The following is a 23,742-nucleotide window of genomic DNA, read 5'->3' on the forward strand; positions in this document are numbered from 1 at the left end:
CGCCATCACAATGGACCTGTCGACCGTTGATAATTTAGTCTCTTGCAAACAGGCAAGATGGCAAGTGGTGGTGGAGATCATCGCGCGCACTGCATCTCGGCGCGCTTGCAAATTTAAACCCCTAACATTCCAGCACAGGATGCTAAAGTCAGACATGGAGGAGAAAAGCACCCCGATTAATTGCCGACAGCTGGATGAAATTGCAGCACTGCACAATAATGACAGTGAAACATAAAGGGGCCACCAGGGCCAACACAAGCATGGCTGTTATAGGTCTGAAGCAAAACAGCAACCCAATACAGTCCAGGGTGCTCACAAAAGTAGTAGAAACTGAGCTGAGACTCATTGACATAACAAAAGCAGACCCTCATCATCTAACATGGAGCTAAAACAGCCATCAATCAAGCCGCAGTAACTGCTCTGGCCTCTGCATGCATGGCGTCCACCTCCTCTTGGATCTCAGCTATAGCATCTCCAGCAATTCCCAGCAAGGCCTTGTCGAGGCGAACTGTGTCTGGCGTATCCAGATTGAACAGAGCATCTAGGGCCGTCCCCATCTCCACAGTCAGTGGCTTCTTGAACCAATCCTGAAATTCCTGCAAAGCAGTATTAAAATCAGCAGCGTCATCTTTTGCCAAGAGACCAAGCTTGCGGCAGAGGACGCGCTGGGCCCGTTGCATGACATTCGTTCGAGGGCCGTTGGCAAGTCTGGCGCTACGACGTACCGTCGAAAGGTTGAAGCCGTGTCGCTGCTTGATTCTTCTAGCAGGTGCTGCAGGAATAGTAGACAGAGTGGTCGCTGGTGTTGTTACCCCCTCCGAAGGATGTAGCACTGGTCGCTCGAGTATGGCAGGCGAGGGCTTGGTGAATATGGTGTTGAGTAGATGGCTTTGCGCGGTGGTTGACACCGCAGCAACATCTGTTGAAGGTTCATGCACCGCAGCTATCATCCGAGAGGAAGCGTCGACATTGGAGTCCTTTACAGCTTCGGCGTTGTAGCCCGCAGCAACCGTGCTGCAGGGAGAGCCTAACAGCACATGGTCCTCCTCAGACTGCACCAAAGGCAGTAGCTGCATAGCAGGGCATGTTGGAAGGGAATCAAGAATAGTTGTGAATGCTCGCTGCACTGGGATGAGACTTACGTTGTCTGCGAACTTCATCCTACTGCCATCCCAGACAGCAAGGTTGCTGTCGCCAGCAGCAGCCCCAGGGACCGGATCGACTTGGCCCTTAGGCACCAAGCGCGGTCGCCTTCGGTACACGCAGCCAACGCGGTAACGACCTTTAGGAAGAGCTGCAGCCTTCACAGCAGGGCGCGGAGAACCGTCGTTGCCACCACCGCGTGAGCTGCGGATGCCGGGACTGCAGGCGCTTGGTGGAAATCTGGGGCGAGCAGGATGCCGTGGGGGGGTCGCTGAACGGCCACGCCGGACAGCAACACGGGTGGAACGGCGCACACGGCTGCGTCCACGTATCGCCGGGTCACGACCAATCGCCGGGTCACGGCCAACATGTGGCGTAACCAACGACGTGCCTCCGGCATGACGAGGCTGCTGATCGCCATGAAGGTGGTGACGAAGTTGCTGATCGCCGTCGAGGTGGTGACGCCGCCTGGGTGAGTCATGGCGCTGGCCATGGCGCGACCCCGAGCGCTCCCGCTCGCGGTCCCTGGGAGCCCGCGAGATGCTACGAAAGAGCCGGGAGCTCCAACTGTCGTCGCGTCCTGGGCGGCGACCACGACGGTCACTATCACCATCCTCATCCCTGCGACGGTTGCTGCGAGGTGGTGGAGGGTCGTGACGGTCACGTGGTTCGCACTCGCCGTCAACAACACCAAGCCTCCAATCATACGCACGTGAATGCCCATGGCCATCCCTGGTAGGGGGGTCTTCCACCATATCAAGGTGGACGATGACCCTGAAGGTTAAGCCGCTACGCCCCGCCGGTGTGGCGTCGTGGGCAGTGCTGCTCCTGTCAACAATGGTCAGCCACGTTACCTTAGGTATGTCAGACGGGTTTCGCGCCCACGCCCACAGATTGAGCGTCGTAGCATCCTCCATTCGCAGCGACTGGGCTTCAACGTAGTCCAGCACACAGGACTTAGCCACCGCACGCTTGGCGATGCCATCGTTCCATGCGTGCAGAGGGATGCCTTCCAGGCACAGGCGCACGTGGGAGCCGAAGACGCTGTGGTCGCCGTGGACGGGGAGCTGCCACGGCCTGACGCGGATGTCGATGTTGTTGTAGGTGAAGTCGCGCTGCGCCACAGCCGTGTCCCGGTGATGCTGGTGTTCAAAGGTGACGAGGAAGTCCTCTGGATAGTGTCTCACCACCTTGATGTCTTCTTCGCGCATCCTGAACCTAGAGCAGAAAGCCCTTCTTACTGTGTTGGTGCTTGTCGCCGGTCGAACGCCGCCGAGCCAGGCCCATGCCGCGTGGGTGCTCAACCGCGCCAGCTCGCTGTCCATGTCCCGAGAGGACGCGGCAACAGCGAAAGTCTCCTGCGGGCGCTCCATGGGGTTGCCAGGCTTCACCATGTTGACTTGGCGCAGAGGAGGGAAGTTGACGTTGTCGAAGCAGGGAGGTGGTGGGAAGGCAGAGGGGGTAGAAGCAGCAGCACTAATCTTCTTGGGACATTGCCAGGCTCTGTGTCCAGGGCCGCCGCAGTTGAAGCATTTCAACGGATCCCTGCAATCAATGGCGTAGTGCCCTCTGGCCAGACATCGGAAGCATTTACCTCTCAGGCTTACCTTAAGATTTTTGTTGTCCAGATGGCGGAACCTTGAATGCTCGGTTGTTGGCTTCAATGAAGTCGCAGGCGAATTGAATCTCTTGCGGAGTCGCCGATGGACCGTTGTCCAGCCAGGCAAATCTTCAGCGCCGGATTCCGCGGATTTGCTGCGTTGAGGAGTGATGGGACGCAGGCCTGGGTATTGAAGTCGGTGGGTAGCAGTCCCATCCCGGCCGTGCGGAGTGATTTTCGTTGGAGCAGCAGACGCGTCAAAGCAGGAACGATGAGATTGGTCAGCGGACAGAGCTGATTCGGCGAACCTAACTCTCCTGGTGCAGGCGGCCTTAGCTGTCGACGAACCGGCGGCAGGCTTGAGGCAGGACCGCGTCGAAGAAGAAGTCCCGGAGTCAGATCTGGGAATGCGGGCGTCCGCGTCGAATGCTGGAATCTCCACCGAGGCAGGGTGGCTCTGGAGGATGGAGGCCTGATCAATGGGGTGATGGAGGGGTTGGGGTTGGTTTTCCGGCGAGCAGGCGGGGGGAGCGGCAGCGGCGGCAGGTGCGGTGCTAGCCGCCGCGAGGACGGGGAGAGCGTCCATGCCGACCGACTTCAGTTGCAAGGTCACATATTTGTGGACCCTTAGGTGCCCCACCATAGACATTTGCATCTAGTTCTTGAATATGATCAAAATTTTGTAGATTCTTCATGTATTTGAACAGCCAATTCTCTTGTGGGGGCGAGGATTAATAAAATTGGGTCATCGCCTTGTTCTAAAGGCATTACAATCACAATGCATAAAATGCAGAAAGCTCATAGCAAGTTTATAGGAAACAAACCTAGCTGTGGCTGGGCACCAACATGAACCAACCCAGGTAGCAGATAAGATAGTGTTTTCCCTGAGCCTATTTGAGCGATACATATCAGGTCCCTACCCTTCAAAGCCATAGGCCAACCTTGAGATTGTATAGGTGTTTGCTCCACAAATCTAGATTTGGCAATCGCTTGCATGCAGTAATCTGTTAAAGGAATCGTGAAACGGTAGTATAAGAAATCATAGGTATTGCGAAGGAATCGTGAAATAGTAGTATAAGAACTCACAGGTATTGCATTACTTTCAACGGACTCACGGACAGGAAACAGTGGAAGTGGACTAAACCTGGGAAGTTGGCTTCTTGGAAGTATCGGACCGGCTTGGGCACATCCCAGCCCTCGACCGTGATATCCTGGAGGTGGCAGTATTGTGACACCTCTGCCTTCAACATAGCCTGGACACATAATCCATTCTCACGAGAGGTGTAGGTTAGATTTCAATATGAGATACAACAAAATCCTTCTCCCTTGTAACACACTTAAACTCATTGTCGATTTTACCCAATATATAATGCCATCATAGCCAAGCAAATATTTCAGCACACTGCATGCTTTGACAAGAGGGGTCTCAAGGACCCATCCTCCATTCAAATGCAGGGACCCGATCATCTTGATGCATTGCGATGTACAGTTTTTGGTCCACGCAGAGTCTCTACACATTTGAAGCACAAAGCTGTTTCTAGAGTATTTGAAGCTTTTAAATTACAGAACATTAGATATGCTCGTGCTTAAGCACTAACTTGCTGAAAGTTGCTTTTGATGATCTGACCGTCTTCTCCATTTTCTCGTATGATGTCCATCAGCTTGGACCTGGTGATCCTCAGAATCTGAGATAGTTTCGTAGTCCAGAAAGTGAATGACGACCCTCGGCTACTTGGTAGTTAGAAAGTAGCTATGGGTTTAATGTGACACAATAGAAAATTATATTGGCGGCTGACTGCTGGTCTATTACATGAGAGCTGTAAAGTTTGTTTGACTATCCTTTGGCACACTCTAATGTTTTGCAGGGTGCCAAGAAAGATGAATTGTGTCATGGATTCCATCATTGTATCAGCGATTAAAGGAGAGACTGCTCCCATGCAGACTGAATTCCCATCTATTAGCTCCAACTCGTTTGCAGCAGTTCCAATCTTCAGGAAACCAGGTCGTCCGGATAGTCTAGGTGTTCCGCTAGATGGAACGAAACTGTCAACAAACTACAACAAATGCAAGAATAAATTAATGGTCAAATATCATACCCAAATCAGCCACATGGCTGGAAATATATAGCACAACTTTGTACCCAGTTGTCAGGTTCGTCATAACCATCTCTCCAAGAGAATCAACCCAAGTACGCCCAAATATCAGTAATAAATTTATAACTGGTCCCAATTCAGCTTTCAAAAAGGTTTGAAAAAAATGCAGCAATTACATTATATATTAAATAAAGGGTTAAATGCAACATGCTATCCTTTTCAAGACTGTTTGTCACTTGGTTCAGAAAATCCAAAATGAACATATGCAAGCAGACCTACGACATAAAAGAAATACACAATTGTTAATGCATAATTGCATATATCTCTACTACTTATTAAGGCGGTAAGGGGTAGGCTGTCATTCCGTGTTCTGCCATTCTCATTCCCGCACTTTCTCCCCTCCCCGCAAAGTCCATTCCCATTTCCATTCCCGGCTGCCAGTGTTCTGACATTCCCATTACCCCCTCCCCGCACTCTTTCTCATTCCCCCTCCCCGCAAATCTCATTCCCACGTGCATCTCACGCCTAGCTAAAATTAATTAAAAAAACACAAATGTGGCGCCTAGCTAAAATTAATTAAAAAAACACAAATGTGGCTCCAATGGGATTCGAACCTGTGACCTCTCAAGCAAATGTACTTATAGCTACCACTACACCACATGTGTGTTTATATTAATATTTGTTATAGTAAAAATATATACTACATCTCTCACAAAGCCCACCTGCTATCTTTGCACAATGTGTAGTAGTAAATAATTATCAACAAGATTCCTGAATTATATTTTTGGATGGAGTAGTATTTAAAAAAGAGCCTTGCATGCAATTTCTTTTGTTTGAATAATGTTTTCAACTTAAATTCTTTTTTATATGTGTGACATTTATTCTCTGTAATATTTTTCCATGGCTCTGACTTGTGAGTCATTTTCATAAACCAACGCCAAAGATGAATCCATGTTTCTTACTTGGAAAAACCCCGAACAAACACCACTGGCAGGAGGCGCTCGCGTTGGCGTCGCTCATCGACGATGAAAAGAAGCTTGGCGACTGCCAGTTCGACCTCTGGAAGCAGTACTACGTGACCGCATACGTCGTTGTGTTCGGCAAGCTCCGGCGCAGCCGCCTCTTGGACGCGGTCCAGAGCGGTTGCACCGCACTGTCCATCTTCAAATAGGGGGACCTCATGGTCGTCGCTAACGCCGGCGACTCTCGGGTTGTTCTGGGCACCGCATCCGACAATGATGTCATCACACCGTCCAGCTCATCATCCACCTGAAGCTCAACCTCCCACGTAAGTCACTACTGACCGGCCATGAATTCTTGTGCGCTGGGACGACGGTCGTTGCTGACGTTGTGTGAGTGTCCTCGAACAAGATTTATGTAGAGGAGTAGCACATCCGGTCGTGCAACGGCTAGGTGTACTACCTCGCTGATGAGCCCGGGGTGCACTTCGTTTGGCAGCCCAGCCAAGAGTCATCAGTACTCGCCATGTCGTGCGCATTCGACGACTACTATATCAAGGACTATGGCGTCATCTTGGCACCAGAGGTGACGCAGAGGAGGACCGACAACAATGACCACTCGCCATCGTCGGGGTAGCTTTTGTGCCGGCCTGCCTTTAATTCTCTTCGCAAACACATACACTTGCTTTTTTGTTTAAGCAAGCGTGTATGGTGGTGCGTACCTGATGACTGACAATGTACGAGGGAACTTCTACCGACAGGTGTGACACGTGCTCTTCAATGATGAGACCATGCAAATCGTGGCATATATCGAAGTCTGTATGATACTGATGGTTGCACTGGAGTAGTGAAACAACTAAATTAAAATAACAAAAGTTATGTATGACTAGGATTATAAATGGATTATGAAATATTTTTTATAACAATATAAGACACATTTTGTATATAAGTTATTATATTATTATATGTTCCCGTTGCAACGCACGGGTACTCACCTATACAGGTATAAGCGATTCATCAAATATCACGAAGCCATCCTTGTCATAAGCAATGCTTTTTTTCTTCTTTTTACCCTTTTGTTGTTTTTTCACCTTCCTATTCTTCCTGCAGTGGTAACTTCAATTTGCAGCCGTGGCGCGAGTGAGACGGGGCTTTAGTGGTGTGTACTCAATATCGACTTCGTTCTGCAAAATAATATTCCCTCCGTTTCGTTTTAGTTGTCGCTGGATAGTGCAAAATTGAACTATCCAGCGACAACTAAAAAAACGAAGAGAATACTTACGTACATTATAATAACGACGATTATTGTTGATAGTATGAAGTTTCCGACTATTTTTTTACTATACTAGATTATCGATAATCGGATGCACAGTTCCATGACCTTTTGCGTAGATGTTTACACAAGACGACCTACTCTTGTATTGTACATTAGCTGACAAATCATTCTTTTCTTCGACATTCTTTTTTCTCTTCTTTTTATGCTTCTTTTGATCAACTTCTTAAGTATGGGTTCATCCCTAACCTCTGTAATGATGTCACTCAGATCGAGATCTTCTACATGACATGCTGATTGTGACCCCTGTTCCTCGCCTTCCCTAGCATCCTTTCAAAAAAAGTTTTCAGCACATACATATAAGTCGTTACTGAAATCTCATTTATCGACTGGCAGCTCATATAATTACTGAATATTATTACTACTTATCTAATAATTACTGATTTTTATTACTGACATGTCATGGATATTTATATTACTGAAGTCTCGTGTATATTACTTAATATTATGTCCTATTACTTACTATTGTTACTGGCATCTCATGTAGAATATATTACTGACGTCTCATGTAATCTCTACTACTCTATATGAATCTATTGTAGGCGTTCACAAAAGTGCACCACGGTTCTGCCCCGCGTTCGTCCTCCCTCACGCGCCCTTGCTCATGCCCCAAACCCGCCCCGCCATCAGCGCCACCAAATCCTCGGTCGACACCGCGCCGCCACCAAATCCTCGCAGAGCGGAGGGGAGTTCACAGGGGCAAGGCGGAGGGGATCTCGCCCACGGCTGCCCGTGCCCCTGCAGCGTGCCCCCTCCCGTCTCCAACGCGCCCGCCGCCTCCAGCTGCCTGTGCCCCTGCAGCCCTCCCCCACCCCCGCGACGCGCTCTACCCACGCCCGAGCAGGCAGCCGCGGATCCTACCGGATCCTGCCCACGCCTGAGCAGGCAGGCGGGGATCTCGCCCACGCCTCTTTTTCTTTGATAATGCGGCTGGCTGACACATTAGCAGTGCTTCCTTGATAAATTCATTTTGCTATTATTTGTAATTTGCATATGAATTGCCTGCAAGTATCTGCACCAATAGCCCATGATTTCAGAAATCATATTAAGCATTTCTAGCTTTACCTTCATGATTAATGAGATGCTCTAATTCATTTTGTTATTCTTTTTTCTCTATCTGGAATTAGTTCAAGAAGCACTTGATGTCAGTGAGGTAGCCAGAGAAGTAAGGCGACAGAAAGCCATTGGAAACATAGTGTTGATATGCGTTGGAGCCATCATCCAATTTTCTGCGGTTTCTGTCTCCTTTTTGCCATTGTAAGTGATAGGTCTCCGCCTCCTGTATCCCTGTGGGCACTCTTTGAAATATCTACAGTGCACAAACAAAGCAATGGAACACTATTATTGAAGAGAATGACCAAATTGCATACTATTATTATTATTTTTATTATTTTCTTTTGCCAGGAAAAGGCAACATCAGCTGATCCTGTTTTGCTTTCTATAGTTATGTGCAAAGGATCGCATGAACTGTAGGCCAGCTAGCAGTGTTGGGTTCTTCTATTGTGCTTTTGTGCATTGGACAAGACAAGAAGTTCTTGGGACAAACTGGAGGTACAAGCTAGGGAACATGGTCATTTATTAGCATTCCTGTAAAGTTGAATTCTGAGTGAGAAATGTGGTTCTGCAATCCAATGCAATCTCAAGTTAGCTCTGTCTCTCCTAGGTTTCATGTGCCCATTGGTGCGGGAGTCTGGGGAAGCGAGCTAAGAAAGGTCAACGTCTTTTTTATGTCTAGCTCATTATTTAAGCTGCATATAGAGATGACAATGGTACTACTAGAAAATGTCTTAGTTATTGTTATTATCCACCACAATTTTACATACATAGAGACAATGATTTATGCGCATGTGACTTAAAAGCCTAAATAAATACTCCTGGCTCCTGCCATTCCAAATTGCAAGCCACTTTTACCTTTTATATGTACACAATTTTGGAAATGGTGTATACCTAACCTAGGTGCTTATCAAAATCTAGCATGCCATCTGTTCGACTTCTATGAGTAGAAATAACCCACCCCTAATAGGGATATGTATGAGATGAATCTTGTATTTATGTTGCTGCCTACTCATGATGTGCATTCCTCCCTTTTTAGAGCTCTGTAGAACAGCTTGCATGACCCAATCCCTGTAAAGATCAAGAACTGCATCGAGCTCAGGGCAATGTAAGATTCCATGTTCATCTATCTCTTGTTTTCTTCTTACTATCAGTATGCCATGTAGTGTTAAAAAAATTCAGTATGTGTGTAGATCTACCCGTGCTTCTTATATGCATTTGGTTACTCCGTTTTATCAGTGTAAGATTCCATTTTCATCTATCCACTGTTTTTCTTCTTACTATCAGTACGGTAGGTAATGTTAAACAAAAATTTCAGTATGTGCTAGATATGTCTGTGCTTCTTATATATTTTGTTCTACATGCACTGTGATTATTTAAACAAGTTCATTTGGGGGGGTCAAGACAGCAAGCATGAGGAGAAAATTGATGAGAATTTAGGCAGTAATCCTATCGAGGTCCAAACGCACAGTCTGGTTAGTGTTTTTTTTTGCTATGCAACATTGGGAAAACTGAAACCTTTATGCTATTTTGAATACACGATGATTATTTAAATTACATCATTTGGGGAAAATGGGGTTTAGGAGAGCAAACATGAAGAGAAAAATGATGAGAATTCAAGCAGCAATCCTGTCGACGTTCACGAGCACGATCTTGTCAGTGTTTTTTTTGCTATGCAACATGGGAAAACTGAAACCTCTTATGCTATTTATGCAATTGTTATCATAGCCTTATGTTGATTATTTCTTCTGGATTTGAGTTTTAGGAAAAAAGAACATGTTGAAGAAGTTGACCAGAAGTCAAGCAGCAACCATGTCGAGATCAGTGGATAAAAAATTCGGTATGTGTTAGATCTGTTCATGCTTCTTATATATTTTATTCTACGTGCACTGCGATTATTTACACATGTTCAATTGTATTCTCAAAGGGAAACATTCAGGTTTCATAGTTTATCCTTTTGATATTGCTCAGAATTTGGAATATTTGTCTTACCTCTGTTTCCCACCTGATCAGTTCTGCGCCGCGATGTCGAGGAACGTGGCGGCTTCGTTGCTGATCAAGGAGCCGCCGCCGGTGAGGTCGGAGAGGGAGTGGATGGTGATGAAGGGGATGTCATGTTGGTGAGCGAACAACGTCGCTCTCCATCTCCACGGGGTGCCTTCAGGCTGCATGTTGCAAGATACCCCCAATGACTGCAAGGTACAACATAGCAATTACTCTATCTCTTGTACTTGGAAGATTTCAGGTAGGTTTTATGTTTAGTTGTCTAGCAAATCCTTGCAGTGAATTTCCTGTCATGGCCCATGTATACCAGTATGCATGACTTTGGTACTTTTTCAGAAATGCCCATATTAATTCCTGATAATTGTATTGTACTTGCGATAATAATAAGAATCATCATAATCCTCCGCACGATGGTAATATCGAACAGAATACTTAGTGTTGTTTAGTCAGAATACTACCTATTAACTGATGTTCTAGATCTGACACTTCTACCTTGCCTTTTTGTTTAGTTACCTGCTCCATCCAGGGGATCATATACTTCTATGGATTGAGCCCTCTGGGTATCTTCTTGTCTATTGTTTAATTGATGTGACTTGTCAAAATTTTGGCACTTTTTTCTTGTTCACCACAATGAAGAAAAGTAATTTCATCCTTGGTTTTGCATCTGAGCTTTAATAATCTTTAATGTGTAATCTTAGGGGCTCTAAAGATCTCTTTTCCCTGTGCCTTGTGAGACAAAGTCCATCGACTCGACAGAGAAAGCGATAGTTTGGTTTTGATGGGCAGAACAAAAGAAAGCTTTACTCGACTACGGATCGTGTTTGCTAATCCTGCTCACTTTGCAACTAGAGTGTGTAAGATTTTACCTACGGCTGATTGTTTTGTGTAAGCAAAGTTTGTACTAAAACTAAAGAAGTTGTGTGAGTCGACTCTCTATTTACCGTGTTGGCCCACTATTTATGTTGCAGAAGGTTTTCACATCACAATTTGTAAATGGTCTAAATAGTATACATTCATTTTTAATGGCAGCAGTCGTGCAACTTGAATTTATGTCATGTTCCACAATTTGTAAATGCTGGATTTTTCATTTGTTCAATATTCGGCACATGCAAAACTGGAAAAGAACATTATTCTTTAGTTCTACTTGTGGTCAAGGTCTCACTCTCCACGTACTTTTGTGCCTGACCACAATCAAATTGGAAGACCCCAATTTGGACCGGACATGAAGTATGAAAAAGTGTGCCTGGATTTTTTTCCTATCGTTGGACTGAATCACATGCTGCATTTAGAATAACCAATTTTCGGTAATAACAATTCTCTATCTGCTTGGTAGCAAGATTCATAGCATTGTATTCCTTAGATGTTTGATAACCTGAAATGAATGTTTGCCAATATTTCCTGTTATGAGAGAAAAAATCTTCAGAAGAACTGTTACCGGGTTCAGTACTTCTGATTTCTCAATGAAGGTTAAATTGTCTGTCTTAAACTAAAACTTTGGTAAGTTTGGTTCATTGGACTCTAGCAGGTGCAATACAGAACTCCAGATTGGTGTCATTGCCATGGAGCCACCCCAGACTAATATACTCTTATATGGGTACCACTTGCTAGCTACCTTTGGACCACTAAGCTTGTATGCACACAAACAATTGATACTTTATTGTAAAGATTTGGACGTGTTTGAATAATTATTCCATTTAAATAAGATTTAACTATGTGATATATAGTCTTAGCGACGAGCTACCCAACTAAGATCGACTGCAACCGAGGACAACCCACCCATCTACGTTCGCTTGGGGACAGTCGATATTCACATTTGTATTCACAATCTCAATGTATCTTAATAAAATGTATTGAACTCAATGTATGTTAATAAAATGTGTTGATTCCGTAGCAACGCACGGGTATATACCTAGTATATATATATATATATAGTTATAGTATTTAGAGCCCTGGGCTCCTTTTAACTACAGGAAGCCCCGACCACCCGCTCGGTTGACCAGGCGACCATCCGGTCCACCCACTATAATGTTTACGCTTAGTTATACACAAGTTTACGCTCATGTACCATTGTATAAAACCAACCGCTCTACCTGGCCTTCCGCGCGATGGCTGAGTCTAGGGTTTCAGTGGCGGCGGTTGCGCGACACGAGCGAGCGCGGCGGACAAGCGTCCCATAGACGAGATCCATGACGATCGCCTCCCTGTCATCGTTCCAGAGGTGCCTCCTAGCCCAGATCTGTTCGCCCCTCGCCCTCTCCAGACTCGGCCAGCTGCCTAGGCACCGGCCACCGGCGTCCGGATCTCCTGCTCTGCTGCTCGCCACCTCGGGGGCTCTCCGGCGTTGGCTCGACGCGGCAGCGCCCCCCCCCCCCCCCCCCCCCCCGGTAGCCTAGTTCCGGATCCCCCACCGCCCACGCTCCACAGGTCAAGTTCTGTGACCTGCCGCCCTACTTTGGTTTGCCCGCCCGTGCAGATACATCTGGGGTCTTCCGGTCCCCGCTGTCCCCGATTCTTCAAGCCAGTGGGTGCGATGGAAATAAAAGGTCTCAGATTCTCCATGCAGTGGCTCCGGGATGCAGTACTAGATGTTGATTGCTCGTCCACATTATCCTCGTCGCATCCTCTTTTTTCGCCTATATAGTAAACTCACGGCCAGCGACTTCAAGCGGTGAGAGCGATTCAGAGCTACACAGCCATGGCCAGAGTAGCTGGCCTGCTCGCCTCCTAATAGACTTTTGCATCTTACATGTATGTGTACAGGTTCAGTTATTAATACTATTTTTGTTGTGATCGTCAATGTCGTATGCTATAGCAGATAGACTTTTACCAATTACTACTATTTATGATCACTGTCTGATTCTAATTTACTAAACATTTCTTTGCTGGAATTGTTGTAGACACTTCTATGGTAAACCTTGATGATGTATAATGATATCAACCCTTAATATTTTCTAATATTTGCAGGTGTTTCTTGGCATTGATGAATTGGTCATTGTAAACAACACCTTCGAGAAGATGAGCAATACAGCTTGGTCAGTGGCCTAACAAGACTGAGTGCTAGGACATGAGGGATAAATTCAGTTATTTGATAAGCCACTAAAGCATGTTGTATTGCATTACCTTGTTTTTGCTTCTACTAGATAGCATTTCACATGTCCACATATAGCTAGTATTGGTGTTTCCCTGCATGTGCTTGTTTGTTGTTAACAATATATTATATCTGTTTTAGACTAAAAATACTTTGACATTCTGCTCGTAATAATATAATATCGTCTTAGAATTGTTTCAATTATATTATAAAATTCGTACTCATTTACGTTGTTTTGGTTCACGTTTTACGCATAAATCCGTCCGAGCCAAAACCCGTGTACGTCCGGTGACGCGTGATTTTCGCGCCGTAAATTTCGGCTCCATTCGCCATTACGAAACAGATATACGATTTACGCTAACATTCGTACTAATTTACGATGTTTAGGTTCACGTTTACGCTAAAATCCATTCGAGCCAGAACCTGCGCACTCGGCCGCACATAATTTTCACGTCGTAATCTCGGGACCTATTTGTTGTTACGAAACAGATAAATGATTTACGCTAAATTTCGTATTAATTTATGTTGTTTTAGCTCACGTTTTACGCTGGAATCCGCCCGAGCCAGAACCCGTGAACGATCGGCTGCACACAATTTTCACGCCGTAATTTTAGGCTTCATTTGCTGTTACAAAACATATATAAGATTTACGCTAAATTCTGTACTCATTTACGCTGTTTTAGCTCACGGTTTACGCTGGAATCGGCCCGAGCAAGGACCCGCGCACGATCGGTTGCACGCGATTTTCACGCCGTAATTTTAGGCCCCGTTTGCTGTTACAAAACAGAAATAGGATTTACGCTAAATTTCGAACTCATTTACGCTGTTTTAGCTCACGGTTTACGCTGGAATCCGCCCGAGCCAGAACCAGAACCACATACTGCATGATTTATGTTGTCAAGTACATGTCATTATGCAGTCGTAAACGCTGTCCACAGTGTCATATTCATTCCACGTGTTTCAGGCGTCAAAAGATTCCTTTATGCATGGTTTACGCATCTTTATCCATATATATATGCATTCGTATATTGCCTTACGTGCTTATCGTCCTGGATTCCTGGCTGTTGACTGCATGGCCGCGCGGGTGCTGGGTTGACCGCGTCCTGGCTGGGGCTTCCATTAGTAAGGGAAGCCCAGGGCTTCCATTACCACTTCCCTATATATATATAAGAGGGGAGGCGGGTGTAGGAATTATATATTGCACCAGCAATAACGAAGGCAACCAGTAGTTTGATTGACTTTAGTTGTCATAGTTGCATCCATTTCACTGTATTCAACTACAGAGAGGGGTCCACCCTTTCCACGCTGAAACAAATAGTCCAACTTTCTCTTGTGGATATGCCTGAACAGCACAACATGTAATGTAAACACTCTTGAGATACGTAGTTCAATAACAAACTGCCAATCCATTAGGATGGGAAATCTATGGTCCTACCTTCCTGACAGCCTTAGCAGCAGCAGATACACCTCTGTCAATTAAATATCCTAGGAATGTTCGGCTGCCTGGCGAGGCGAGAGCAGAGCGAAACCAAGAGGGCGGAGGGAGAATCGAGGGGTGCGTACGTGGGGATGGTCCTTGCGCGGCCACACGATGCCGTGGAACGCCGATTGCAGTAGCGCGAGCACGACAGTGCATGGCGACTGGCCACGGTCAGTGTCTCCGGCTTCGCGACGAAACCCTGCGCCAGCACCACAGCAGCAGAACAGATCAAGACACCTCGACTTCCTGGCGACGCGAGAGCAGAGCGGAACCAAGGGGGCGGAGGAAGAATCAAGGGCTGCGGGTGCGCGACATCCTGGCGCGGAGCAGCGGCGGCTCCGCGCACGCGGGCAGTGGCCACGCTTGGGCGGCGGCGGCGGTTGGGCGGGGGCTAGGGCGGGGGCAGTTGGGCGAGGGACGGCGAGAGGGAGGCGCGGCTAGGATGGCAACGGGTCGAATTCGGATAGGATATTACAAATATCCACCGGTAGCTGTATTCACGGTTACAATCAATATTTGCTCGTAACTATATCCGCAGGCAAGGTTCAAAAAAATGCAATTAAACGAGGTTTAATCTGGTTTAAACGCTAGACGGAGGGTTAGCGTCTCGTTTATGGCCTAGGCGCAAGATTACGCGCTGGGCGCGTCTAGGCGGCGCGGACGCGCGCTGGGCGGCGTGTAGGCGCGCTGGGCGGCGCGGAATCGCGTTGGGCGCGCTCGCGAAAAGTCTGGCGCCAGGCCACGCGCGGGAAAGGGCGGGCGGGCGCGCGCGGGAACGGGAAAGGGCGGGCGGGCGCCACCGCGCCAGGCCACGCGCGGGAAAAGGGTCCACGCGGGAAGAGGAAGACAGGGCCCGCGCGCGGTAAGAAAAGCCCGAGGACGCCCTGCTCCACGCTAGCGCTGCCGCCGCCCCTGCTCCACGCTGTGCCCAGGTTACTCCCTGCTCTGTTCATCTCCTCCTTTTCTTCTCTGTTCTCTGCTCATTTCTGTTCCTGCTCCAGAATCGCACACATCCCTCCAATCCAGGTGCTGGAACAGGTGGGCAGTGGGCACACATCCCTCCAATCCAGGTGCTCCTTCAATCTCTCCCCCATGTTATTCTTGCTTGAGTATTGGGTTGGATTTTGTTCTCTATGGTTGTCCTGGTCCTGGGTTCATCTGAGGATTGGGTGCTTGTAGGATGTCAACATCCGAGGCTGCTGCTACTAATGGTACTGCAGCAGCGACTCCACCTGAGATCGACAACAACCATCTAAAGAGGAAGTCATCTGATATAGGCTGGGAGTGGGGGCGTCTCTGTGATCCCAATGACAAGAACAGAGTCAAGTGTCTTCTTTGTGGACAAGAGAGCACAGCTGGAATTTATCGCCTTAAGCAGCATCTTGCTCATGTTGGCACATCTATTGTGAAGTGCCCAAAAGTAACTGAGGAAGTTAAGCAGAAGTGCAAGAGAAATCTTGATGAGACAGCGAAGAAGAAGAAAGATAAGCAGCAACATGACAAAGAGGTTAGGGAGAATGTGCAACTTGCAACATGTGAAGAGGAAGTGACAGAAGTTGAGTCACTTGCTGGAAGCTCAAGTACCCCTCGCAAGCTAGGACCCATGGACAAATTTACTCGTCCCATTGATCCCAAGTTAAGCAATGCTGAAGCTAAGAGGCAACAAAACATAAATGATGCACTTTGGAAAGAGAGAACACACCAAGTGCAGCAATATGTTGCTAGATGGGTGTATACACATGGTATGTTCTGTACTTAAGGAATTTACCAATTCTTATTGTTGTGCAACCTTCATATTTGTTCCAATCCATGCATTATTAGTTGCTGGAATTTTATTTTTCTGCACCAATCTATTTTTGCATCTATTCCATTCCATGCTATTGATAATGATGAGTTCAAGGAAATGGTTGAAGCTATTGGTCAATTTGGTCCCAGTTTCCAACCTCCAGCTCAGCATGATCTTCGGGGTAGATTGTTGGAAGAGGAGCATGCAAGAACCAAGAGCTTGCTACAAGACCGGGAAGATGAGAAGATTAAGCATGGCTGCTCCATCATGACTGATGCTTGGACAGATATGAAGAGAAGAAGTATTATGAATCTGTGCACAAATACTAGTGAGGGAACTACTTTTATCAAGTCAATGGAGATGTCCAAAAAGGGCAAGGATGCTACAGCCACGGTGTTGAACCCTCGTTTTTGGAGAGGTGTCTCCCTTTGTTTGAAGGTCTTTGAGCCCTTGGTGAAAGTTCTACGTTTGGTTGATGGAGATGTGAAGCCATCTATGGGTTATGTGTACGGAGAACTTCTCAAGGCAAAGAGGGAGATCAAGGAGGCATTTGGAAATGTGGAAAATAAATACAGAGAAGTGATGGCTATTGTTGACAAGAAGATGAAAGATAGACTTGATTCTCCACTGCACGTGGCTGCATATATGTTGAATCCATACTATAGTTACAACAATCCAGCAATCTTCTCTGATTCAAATGTAGTGGAAAAATTCATGCAATGTGTGGAGACCTTTTATGATGGTAATGATGAAAAGGAATATAGGGCTGTTAATGAGGACTTGGATAAGTTCCAAAAGAGACAAGGATCCTTCTCAAAGAAGATGGCAAGGAGCTGTGAACGCTTTGAGTTCCAACCGGGTAAGCTTGTGTCAATTATGTGTAGATTGTTGTGCAATCAATTCTGTCCAGATTTTTCTACAATCAATTCTGCACATGTTTGACACATTTCACTTCATTTTGTAGCGTCTTGGTGGAGGCTTTATGGAGGTGGAGCACCAGATTTGCAATACATGGCTATTAGAATCCTCTCACTGACATCTAGCTCTTCTGGATGTGAAAGGAATTGGAGCACCTTTGAACAGGTCAGTTTGTAGTCTCTAGTCTCTACTAATTGCTCTCTAGTACTAATTTAATGTACATGTGCTGATGTTGTAATTCTTATTTATAATGTACAGCATCATACAAAGAGAAGGAATAGGCTTACAACAGAGCGTCTAAACTCTCTAGTATTCATCCAATTCAATAATAAATTGCTGTCCAAGAAGGAGAAGATTGCCAGAAAGAGTAATTATGAAGTGCTCCTAAGTAGTGATGCTTCTGAAGCTCAAGGGTTTTTCTTTGAGGGAGGAGATGATCATGCATTGGCTGTCTTTAGGGATGAGGAAGATGAAGGAGTAATGCCGGGGACAGGGATACCATGGAGTGTCCTTGGAGAAGCAATGGGAACTAATGAACAACTTCAACCTCGCAGGAGTGCAAGAGTGGCTAGAGAGTTGTATGATGAAGAAGAGTGGGAATCTGAAACTGAAGATCCTAATCATCTAGAAGATGACATTGCCTATGAGGATGATGAGGAGTGAGGAGATTGCATGATGGCAGCATGCTGCCAAGTTATCTAAATATTAATATCTAGTTATTTACTTATCCAAATGTGTGTGGACTGTGGACCATAAAACCATTAATGTGTGTTGTATTGTTATTTAATTTGTGGACCATTAAGGCATGTGATGAACTGTGAGTGTTTTCTATATATTTTCTTGTGATCCTTTGACTTGTGAATTGTGATGTTGCCCTGTTGTTTGGAAGCTTGGCTGTGCATGTACAATATTGAGCTGCCCCTCATAGATGAGTTTCTACTCTTTCCAAAGTATCTGATTGTAGAGTTTTTCAGATTATTAACTTGTCTCTCTTTGATGATCAGCTGCTGTTGGATGCAACTTGCAAGAAGCCAAGGAGGAAAGCAACTTATGTCAAAAATAAATATGCAGAACAGCAAGAGGTATGTTCACTAGTATTACTACTTAGTTGTGTTATTATTACTTAGTACTTACTACTGATCTTGCTCTCGGCAGCACAAAAATTAAAAAAACAATCACGATTAATCATGCTTAATCTACGTTTAATCTTCCTAGGCGCTAGTCAGTAGGCTAACGCCTGCCTAGCGCCTAGCGTTTTCTTGAACCTTGTCCGCAGGTAGAAATATATATTCATGCCTATGCTTATCGGGTTTCGGACGGGTTTCGGATATCCGTCGGATATGATAGACACAATCATTTTCAATAATTCAATAGCATAATTAATTAAGTTTCTTCTCAATTCACCATCATACATGATTTAAAACTTAATAAAAGAACTATTATGGGCCTATGGGCCACGGTCAAGGACACTGGAGCTCGGAAGGGTCAGTCGCCAGCTATGCTGCGGTCTATGGGACTTGAAGGGGGCACTGGGTACAGCACAGGAAGCCAGCAAGGCTAGAAGGGGCAGCCAATGGTGGGGAATTGGGAGCGTTATACGTGGTGTTCATGGAGTTAAGGTTTGCTCTTTGTTGTGTAATATAGGCTAGGCAAAAAAACAAACTATGGGTCGATTTCGGATATACAAAGGATAACTCGTGGGTGGGAGGTAATATCCTAATCCATGCCCGCCTGACTTCGTGTCGAATACAGGTCTGATCCACGGGTCAAAAAATGTATCCATACCCGGCTTCGTCGGGTCAAATATCCGACGGATATCCGAATTTGAGAGCACCTAGAGGGGGGTGAATAGGTGATCCTATAAAAACTTGAACTTAATCCAACAAAACTTGATTAGGCGTTAGCACAATAAGGCCAAGTGGCTAGAGAGGAGTTCTCTTGTGAGACACAATAAACACAGTAAGGACAAGCACAAGAGACACGAGGATTTATCCCGTGGTTCGGCCAAGTACAAAACTTGCCTACTCCACGTTGTGGCGTCCCAACGGACGAGAGTTGCACTCAACTCCTCTCAAGTGATCCAATGATCAACTTGAATACCACGGTGATCTTCTTTACTTTACTCTTTCCCGTTTGCGAGGAATCTCCACAACTTGGAGTCTCTCGCCCTTACAATAAGAATCAAAATGAAGCACTAGAGTAAGGGAGGGAAGCGACACACTCAAAACCACAGCAAATACGCACACAAAAGACCAAGACTTGAGCTCAACACAATATCTCAAGGTTCTCACTAGAACGGAGCTCAAATCACTAAGAATGTCGAACAAGTGTGCAAGAATTAAGTGTGAGTGATCAACAATGCTCAAAGGATGCTTGGTGTACTACTCCATGCGCCTAGGGGTCCCTTTTATAGCCCAAGGCAGCTAGGAGCCGTTGAGAGCATTCCAGGAAGGCAATTCTTGCCTTCTGTCGCCTGGTGCACCGGACAGTCCGGTGCGGATTTCTTTCCTTCTTTGGCGAAGCCGACCGTTGGCGGTTCAGAGCCGTTGGCGCACCGGACACTGTCCGGTGCACACCAGACAGTCCGGTGCCCCTTCTGACCGTTGGCTCTGGCACGCGTCGCGCGCGGATCACGCGGCTGACCGTTGGCCCGGCCGACTGTTGGCTCACCGGACAGTCCGGTGCACACCGGACAGTCCGGTGAATTTTAGCCGTACGCCGCCGACGAAGTCCCGAGAGCAGCCAGTTGACAGCCGCCAGCCTGGCGCACCGGACACTGTCCGGTGCACCTCCAGACACTGTCCGGTGCACCCAGACTGCGCAGAGTCTTGGCTGCTTCGAGCCAAGCTTTTCCAATTGTATTTTCTCTGATTCTAGCACTTAGACAACCATGTTAGTACACAAAAACCAATGTACTAAGTCTAGAATCATACCTTTGTATTGATTTGCACCATATCCACCATTTGGCATAGTTTATCATTTAAGCACTTGTGTTGGACACTAAATCACCAAAATACTTAGAAATGGCCCAAGGGCACATTTCCCTTTCAATCTCCCCCTTTTTGGTGATTTATGCCAACACAACATAAAGCAACTAAAAGAAGTGCAACCTCAATTCAAATGAGAACACAAATTTGTTTTGAATCAGATTTGGCATATTTGGATCATTCTTTGCCACCACTTGGTTTTGTTTTTGCAAATCAACCTCAATTTCCTATCTCTAAGTCAAATACACTTGTTGATGCATAGAGAAAGATATTCCAAGAGAAATTGATCAAAGATTTCAAAAACTCCCCCTTTTTCCCATAATCAACCATTCTCCCCACAAGATGCCAACTTTTGACAAAAGAGACAATAAGAGATATTTGACAAACCAAAAGCTCTATTCTACTATTTTCAAAATTCTCAAGTGGTAGCTGATCCATTTATTGCTTTGGCCCTTATTTTCTCCCCCTTTGGCATCAAGCACCAAAACGGGATCAATCTTGGCCCTTAAACCCCATTGCTTCACCAAAATCTTCAACTAAGAGTAGTGGAAGTACAAAGATGAACTTGGAATCAGTTACTCTTTCATCGGAGTGCAGTGGAAGTCTTGCATGGTCCAAGTCCACCTTTTCCCTTTCAAACCTCCTTTGAGACTAAATTAAGCAAACTCAAGCACACAGTTAGTCTCAAAGGGTCAAGTTGTAGCACATCTCCCCCTAAATATGTGCATCACTTGCAAATGGACTTGTGAGGTCCGGGGAGTGCTTGTACAACTTGAGCACCATAAATAAACAACAAAATGCATTAAGGAACATGATCAAGGCATAAAACACATGTATGCTATAAATCAATCCAGGTTCCGCGAATCTAAGACATTTAGCTCACTACGCAGCCTGCAAAAGGTTGACTCATCTAAGGGCTTGGTAAAGATATCGGCTAGCTGGTTCTCGGTGCTAACATAAAACACTTCGATATCCCCCTTTTGTTGGTGGTCTCTCAAAAAGTGATGCTGGATGTCTATGTGCTTAGTGCGGCTGTGTTCAACAGGATTATCCGCCATGCGGATAGCACTCTCATTATCACATAGGAGTGGGACTTTGCTCAGATTGTAGCCAAAGTCCCTGAGGGTTTGCCTCATCCAAAGTAGTTGCGTGCAACACTGTCCTACGACAACATACTCGGCCTCAGCGGTGGATAGGGCAACGGAAGTTTGTTTCTTAGAACTCCACGACACCAGGGACCTTCCTAAGAATTGGCACGTCCCTGATGTACTCTTCCTATCGACCTTACATCCAGCATAGTCGGAATCTGAGTATCCAATTAAGTCAAAGTTAGACCCCTTAGGATACCAGATCCCGAAGCAAGGCGTAGCGACTAAATATCTAAGTATTCGCTTCACTGCCACTAAGTGACACTCCTTAGGATCGGATTGAAATCTAGCACACATGCATACACTAAGCATAATATCCGGTCTACTAGCACATAAATAAAGTAAAGACCCTATCATTGACCGGTATGCTTTTTGATCAACGGACTTACCTCCTTTGTTGAGGTCGGTGTGTCCATCGGTTCCCATCGGAGTCTTTGCGGGCTTAGCGTCCTTCATCCCAAACCGCTTTAACAAGTCTTGCGTGTACTTCATTTGGGAGATAAAGGTGTCGTCCTTGAGTTGCTTCACTTGGAACCCAAGGAAATATTTCAACTCGCCCATCATTGACATCTCGAATTTCTGCGTCATCACCCTGCTAAACTCTTCACAAGACTTTTGGTTAGTAGAACCAAATATTATGTCATCGACATAAATTTGGCACGCAAAAATATCACCATCACAAGTCTTAGTAAAAAAAGTTGGATCGGCTTTCCCAACATTGAAATCATTAGCAATTAAAAAGTCTCTAAGGCATTCATACCATGCTCTTGGGGCTTGCTTAAGTCCATAGAGCGCCTTAGAGAGCTTACACACGTGGTCGGGGTACCGTTCATCCTCAAAGCCAGGGGGTTGCTCCACGTACACCTCCTCCTTGATTGGCCCGTTGAGGAAAGCGCTCTTCACATTCATTTGGAACAACCTGAAAGAATGGTGAGCGGCATATGCTAGCAAAATATGAATGGACTCTAGCCTAGCCACAGGAGCAAATGTCTCCTCAAAGTCCAAACCTGCGACTTGGGCATAACCTTTTGCCACAAGTCGAGCCTTGTTCCTCGTCACCACCCCGTGCTCGTCCTGTTTGTTGCGGAACACCCACTTGGTTCCCACAACATTTTGCTTGGGACGAGGCACCAGCGTCCAAACTTCATTTCTTTTGAAGTTATTGAGCTCTTCCTGCATGGCCAACACCCAGTCCGGATCTAGCAAGGCCTCTTCTACCCTGAAAGGCTCAATAGAAGAGACAAAAGAGTAATGCTCACAAAAATTAACTAATCTAGAGCGAGTAGTTACTCCCTTGCTAATATCACCCAAAATTTGGTCGACGGGATGATTCGTTTGAATCGTCGCTCAAACTTGGGTTGGAGGTGTCGGTTGCGCTTCTTCCTCTATCACATGAACATCTTGTGCTCCCCCTTGATCACACGCCTCTTCTTGATGAGCCTGTTCATCGTCTTGAGTTGGGGGATGCACCATTGTTGAGGAAGAAGGTTGATCTTGCTCCTTTTGTTCCTATGGTCGTACATCACCAATCGCCATGGTACGTATTGCGGCCGTCGGAACATCTTCTTCATCTACATCATCAAGATCAACAACTTGCTCTCTTGGAGAGCCATTAGTCTCATCAAATACAACGTCGCTAGAGACTTCAACCAAACCCGATGATTTGTTGAAGACCCTATACGCCTTTGTATTTGAATCATAACCTAATAAAAACCCTTCTACAGCTTTGGGAGCAAACTTAGAATTTCTACCTTTCTTCACTAGAATGTAGCATTTACTCCCAAATACACGAAAGTAAGATACATTGGGTTTGTTACCGGGTAGAAGCTCATATGAAGTCTTCTTGAGGAGGCGATGAAGGTAGACCCGGTTGATGGCGTGGCAACACTACAGGAATTCCGTTGACTCTCGTCGGCCAGATTAATTCCCGTCGGCCAGTGCAAAAGCCGACGGGAATTAAGTAACTCCCGTCGTTCGTCAACTAGCTGACGGGAATTAATTTAATTCCCGTCGGCCACGTCACCTAGCCGACTTTGTTAAGTAATTCCCGTCGGCTTTGTCCCTAAGCCGACGGGGGTTATTTAATTCCCGTCGACCATGTCATAGGCCGACGGGGATTAATGGTTTTAGAGCCACGTCCGAGCCCGCGC

The 23,742-nt window shown here is 46.1% G+C and overlaps 2 protein-coding genes and 1 long non-coding RNA gene across 3 annotated transcripts; 2 read left to right on the forward strand and 1 right to left on the reverse strand.

The window, feature by feature from the left end:
• Positions 1–368: 368 nt before the first annotated feature.
• Positions 369–1,283, reverse strand: LOC103630778 (uncharacterized). The gene is made up of 2 exons (XM_008651842.4): positions 726–1,283; positions 369–596 (listed from the first exon to the last, which is right to left on the reverse strand). Exons 1-2 carry the CDS (start codon positions 1,158–1,160, stop codon positions 402–404), a joined length of 630 nt encoding a protein of 209 aa, XP_008650064.2. The 5' UTR covers positions 1,161–1,283; the 3' UTR covers positions 369–401.
• Positions 1,284–7,639: 6,356 nt separating this feature from the next.
• LOC109939225 (uncharacterized) lies at positions 7,640–11,235 on the forward strand. The gene is made up of 6 exons (XR_002262665.2): positions 7,640–8,385; positions 8,573–8,679; positions 8,792–8,840; positions 9,221–9,289; positions 9,947–10,021; positions 10,195–11,235. It is a non-coding gene; the product is annotated as an uncharacterized lncRNA (long non-coding RNA).
• Positions 11,236–16,907: 5,672 nt separating this feature from the next.
• Positions 16,908–18,620, forward strand: LOC103630779 (uncharacterized). Its single transcript, XM_008651845.3, has 3 exons — positions 16,908–17,398; positions 17,504–17,622; positions 17,716–18,620. Exons 1-3 carry the CDS (start codon positions 17,035–17,037, stop codon positions 18,118–18,120), a joined length of 888 nt encoding a protein of 295 aa, XP_008650067.2. The 5' UTR covers positions 16,908–17,034; the 3' UTR covers positions 18,121–18,620.
• The last annotated feature ends 5,122 nt before the right edge of the window (positions 18,621–23,742 follow it).

The sequence above is a fragment of the Zea mays genome, chromosome 6 (genome assembly GCF_902167145.1).
Source record: "Zea mays cultivar B73 chromosome 6, Zm-B73-REFERENCE-NAM-5.0, whole genome shotgun sequence".
Classification (NCBI taxonomy): domain Eukaryota; kingdom Viridiplantae; phylum Streptophyta; class Magnoliopsida; order Poales; family Poaceae; genus Zea; species Zea mays.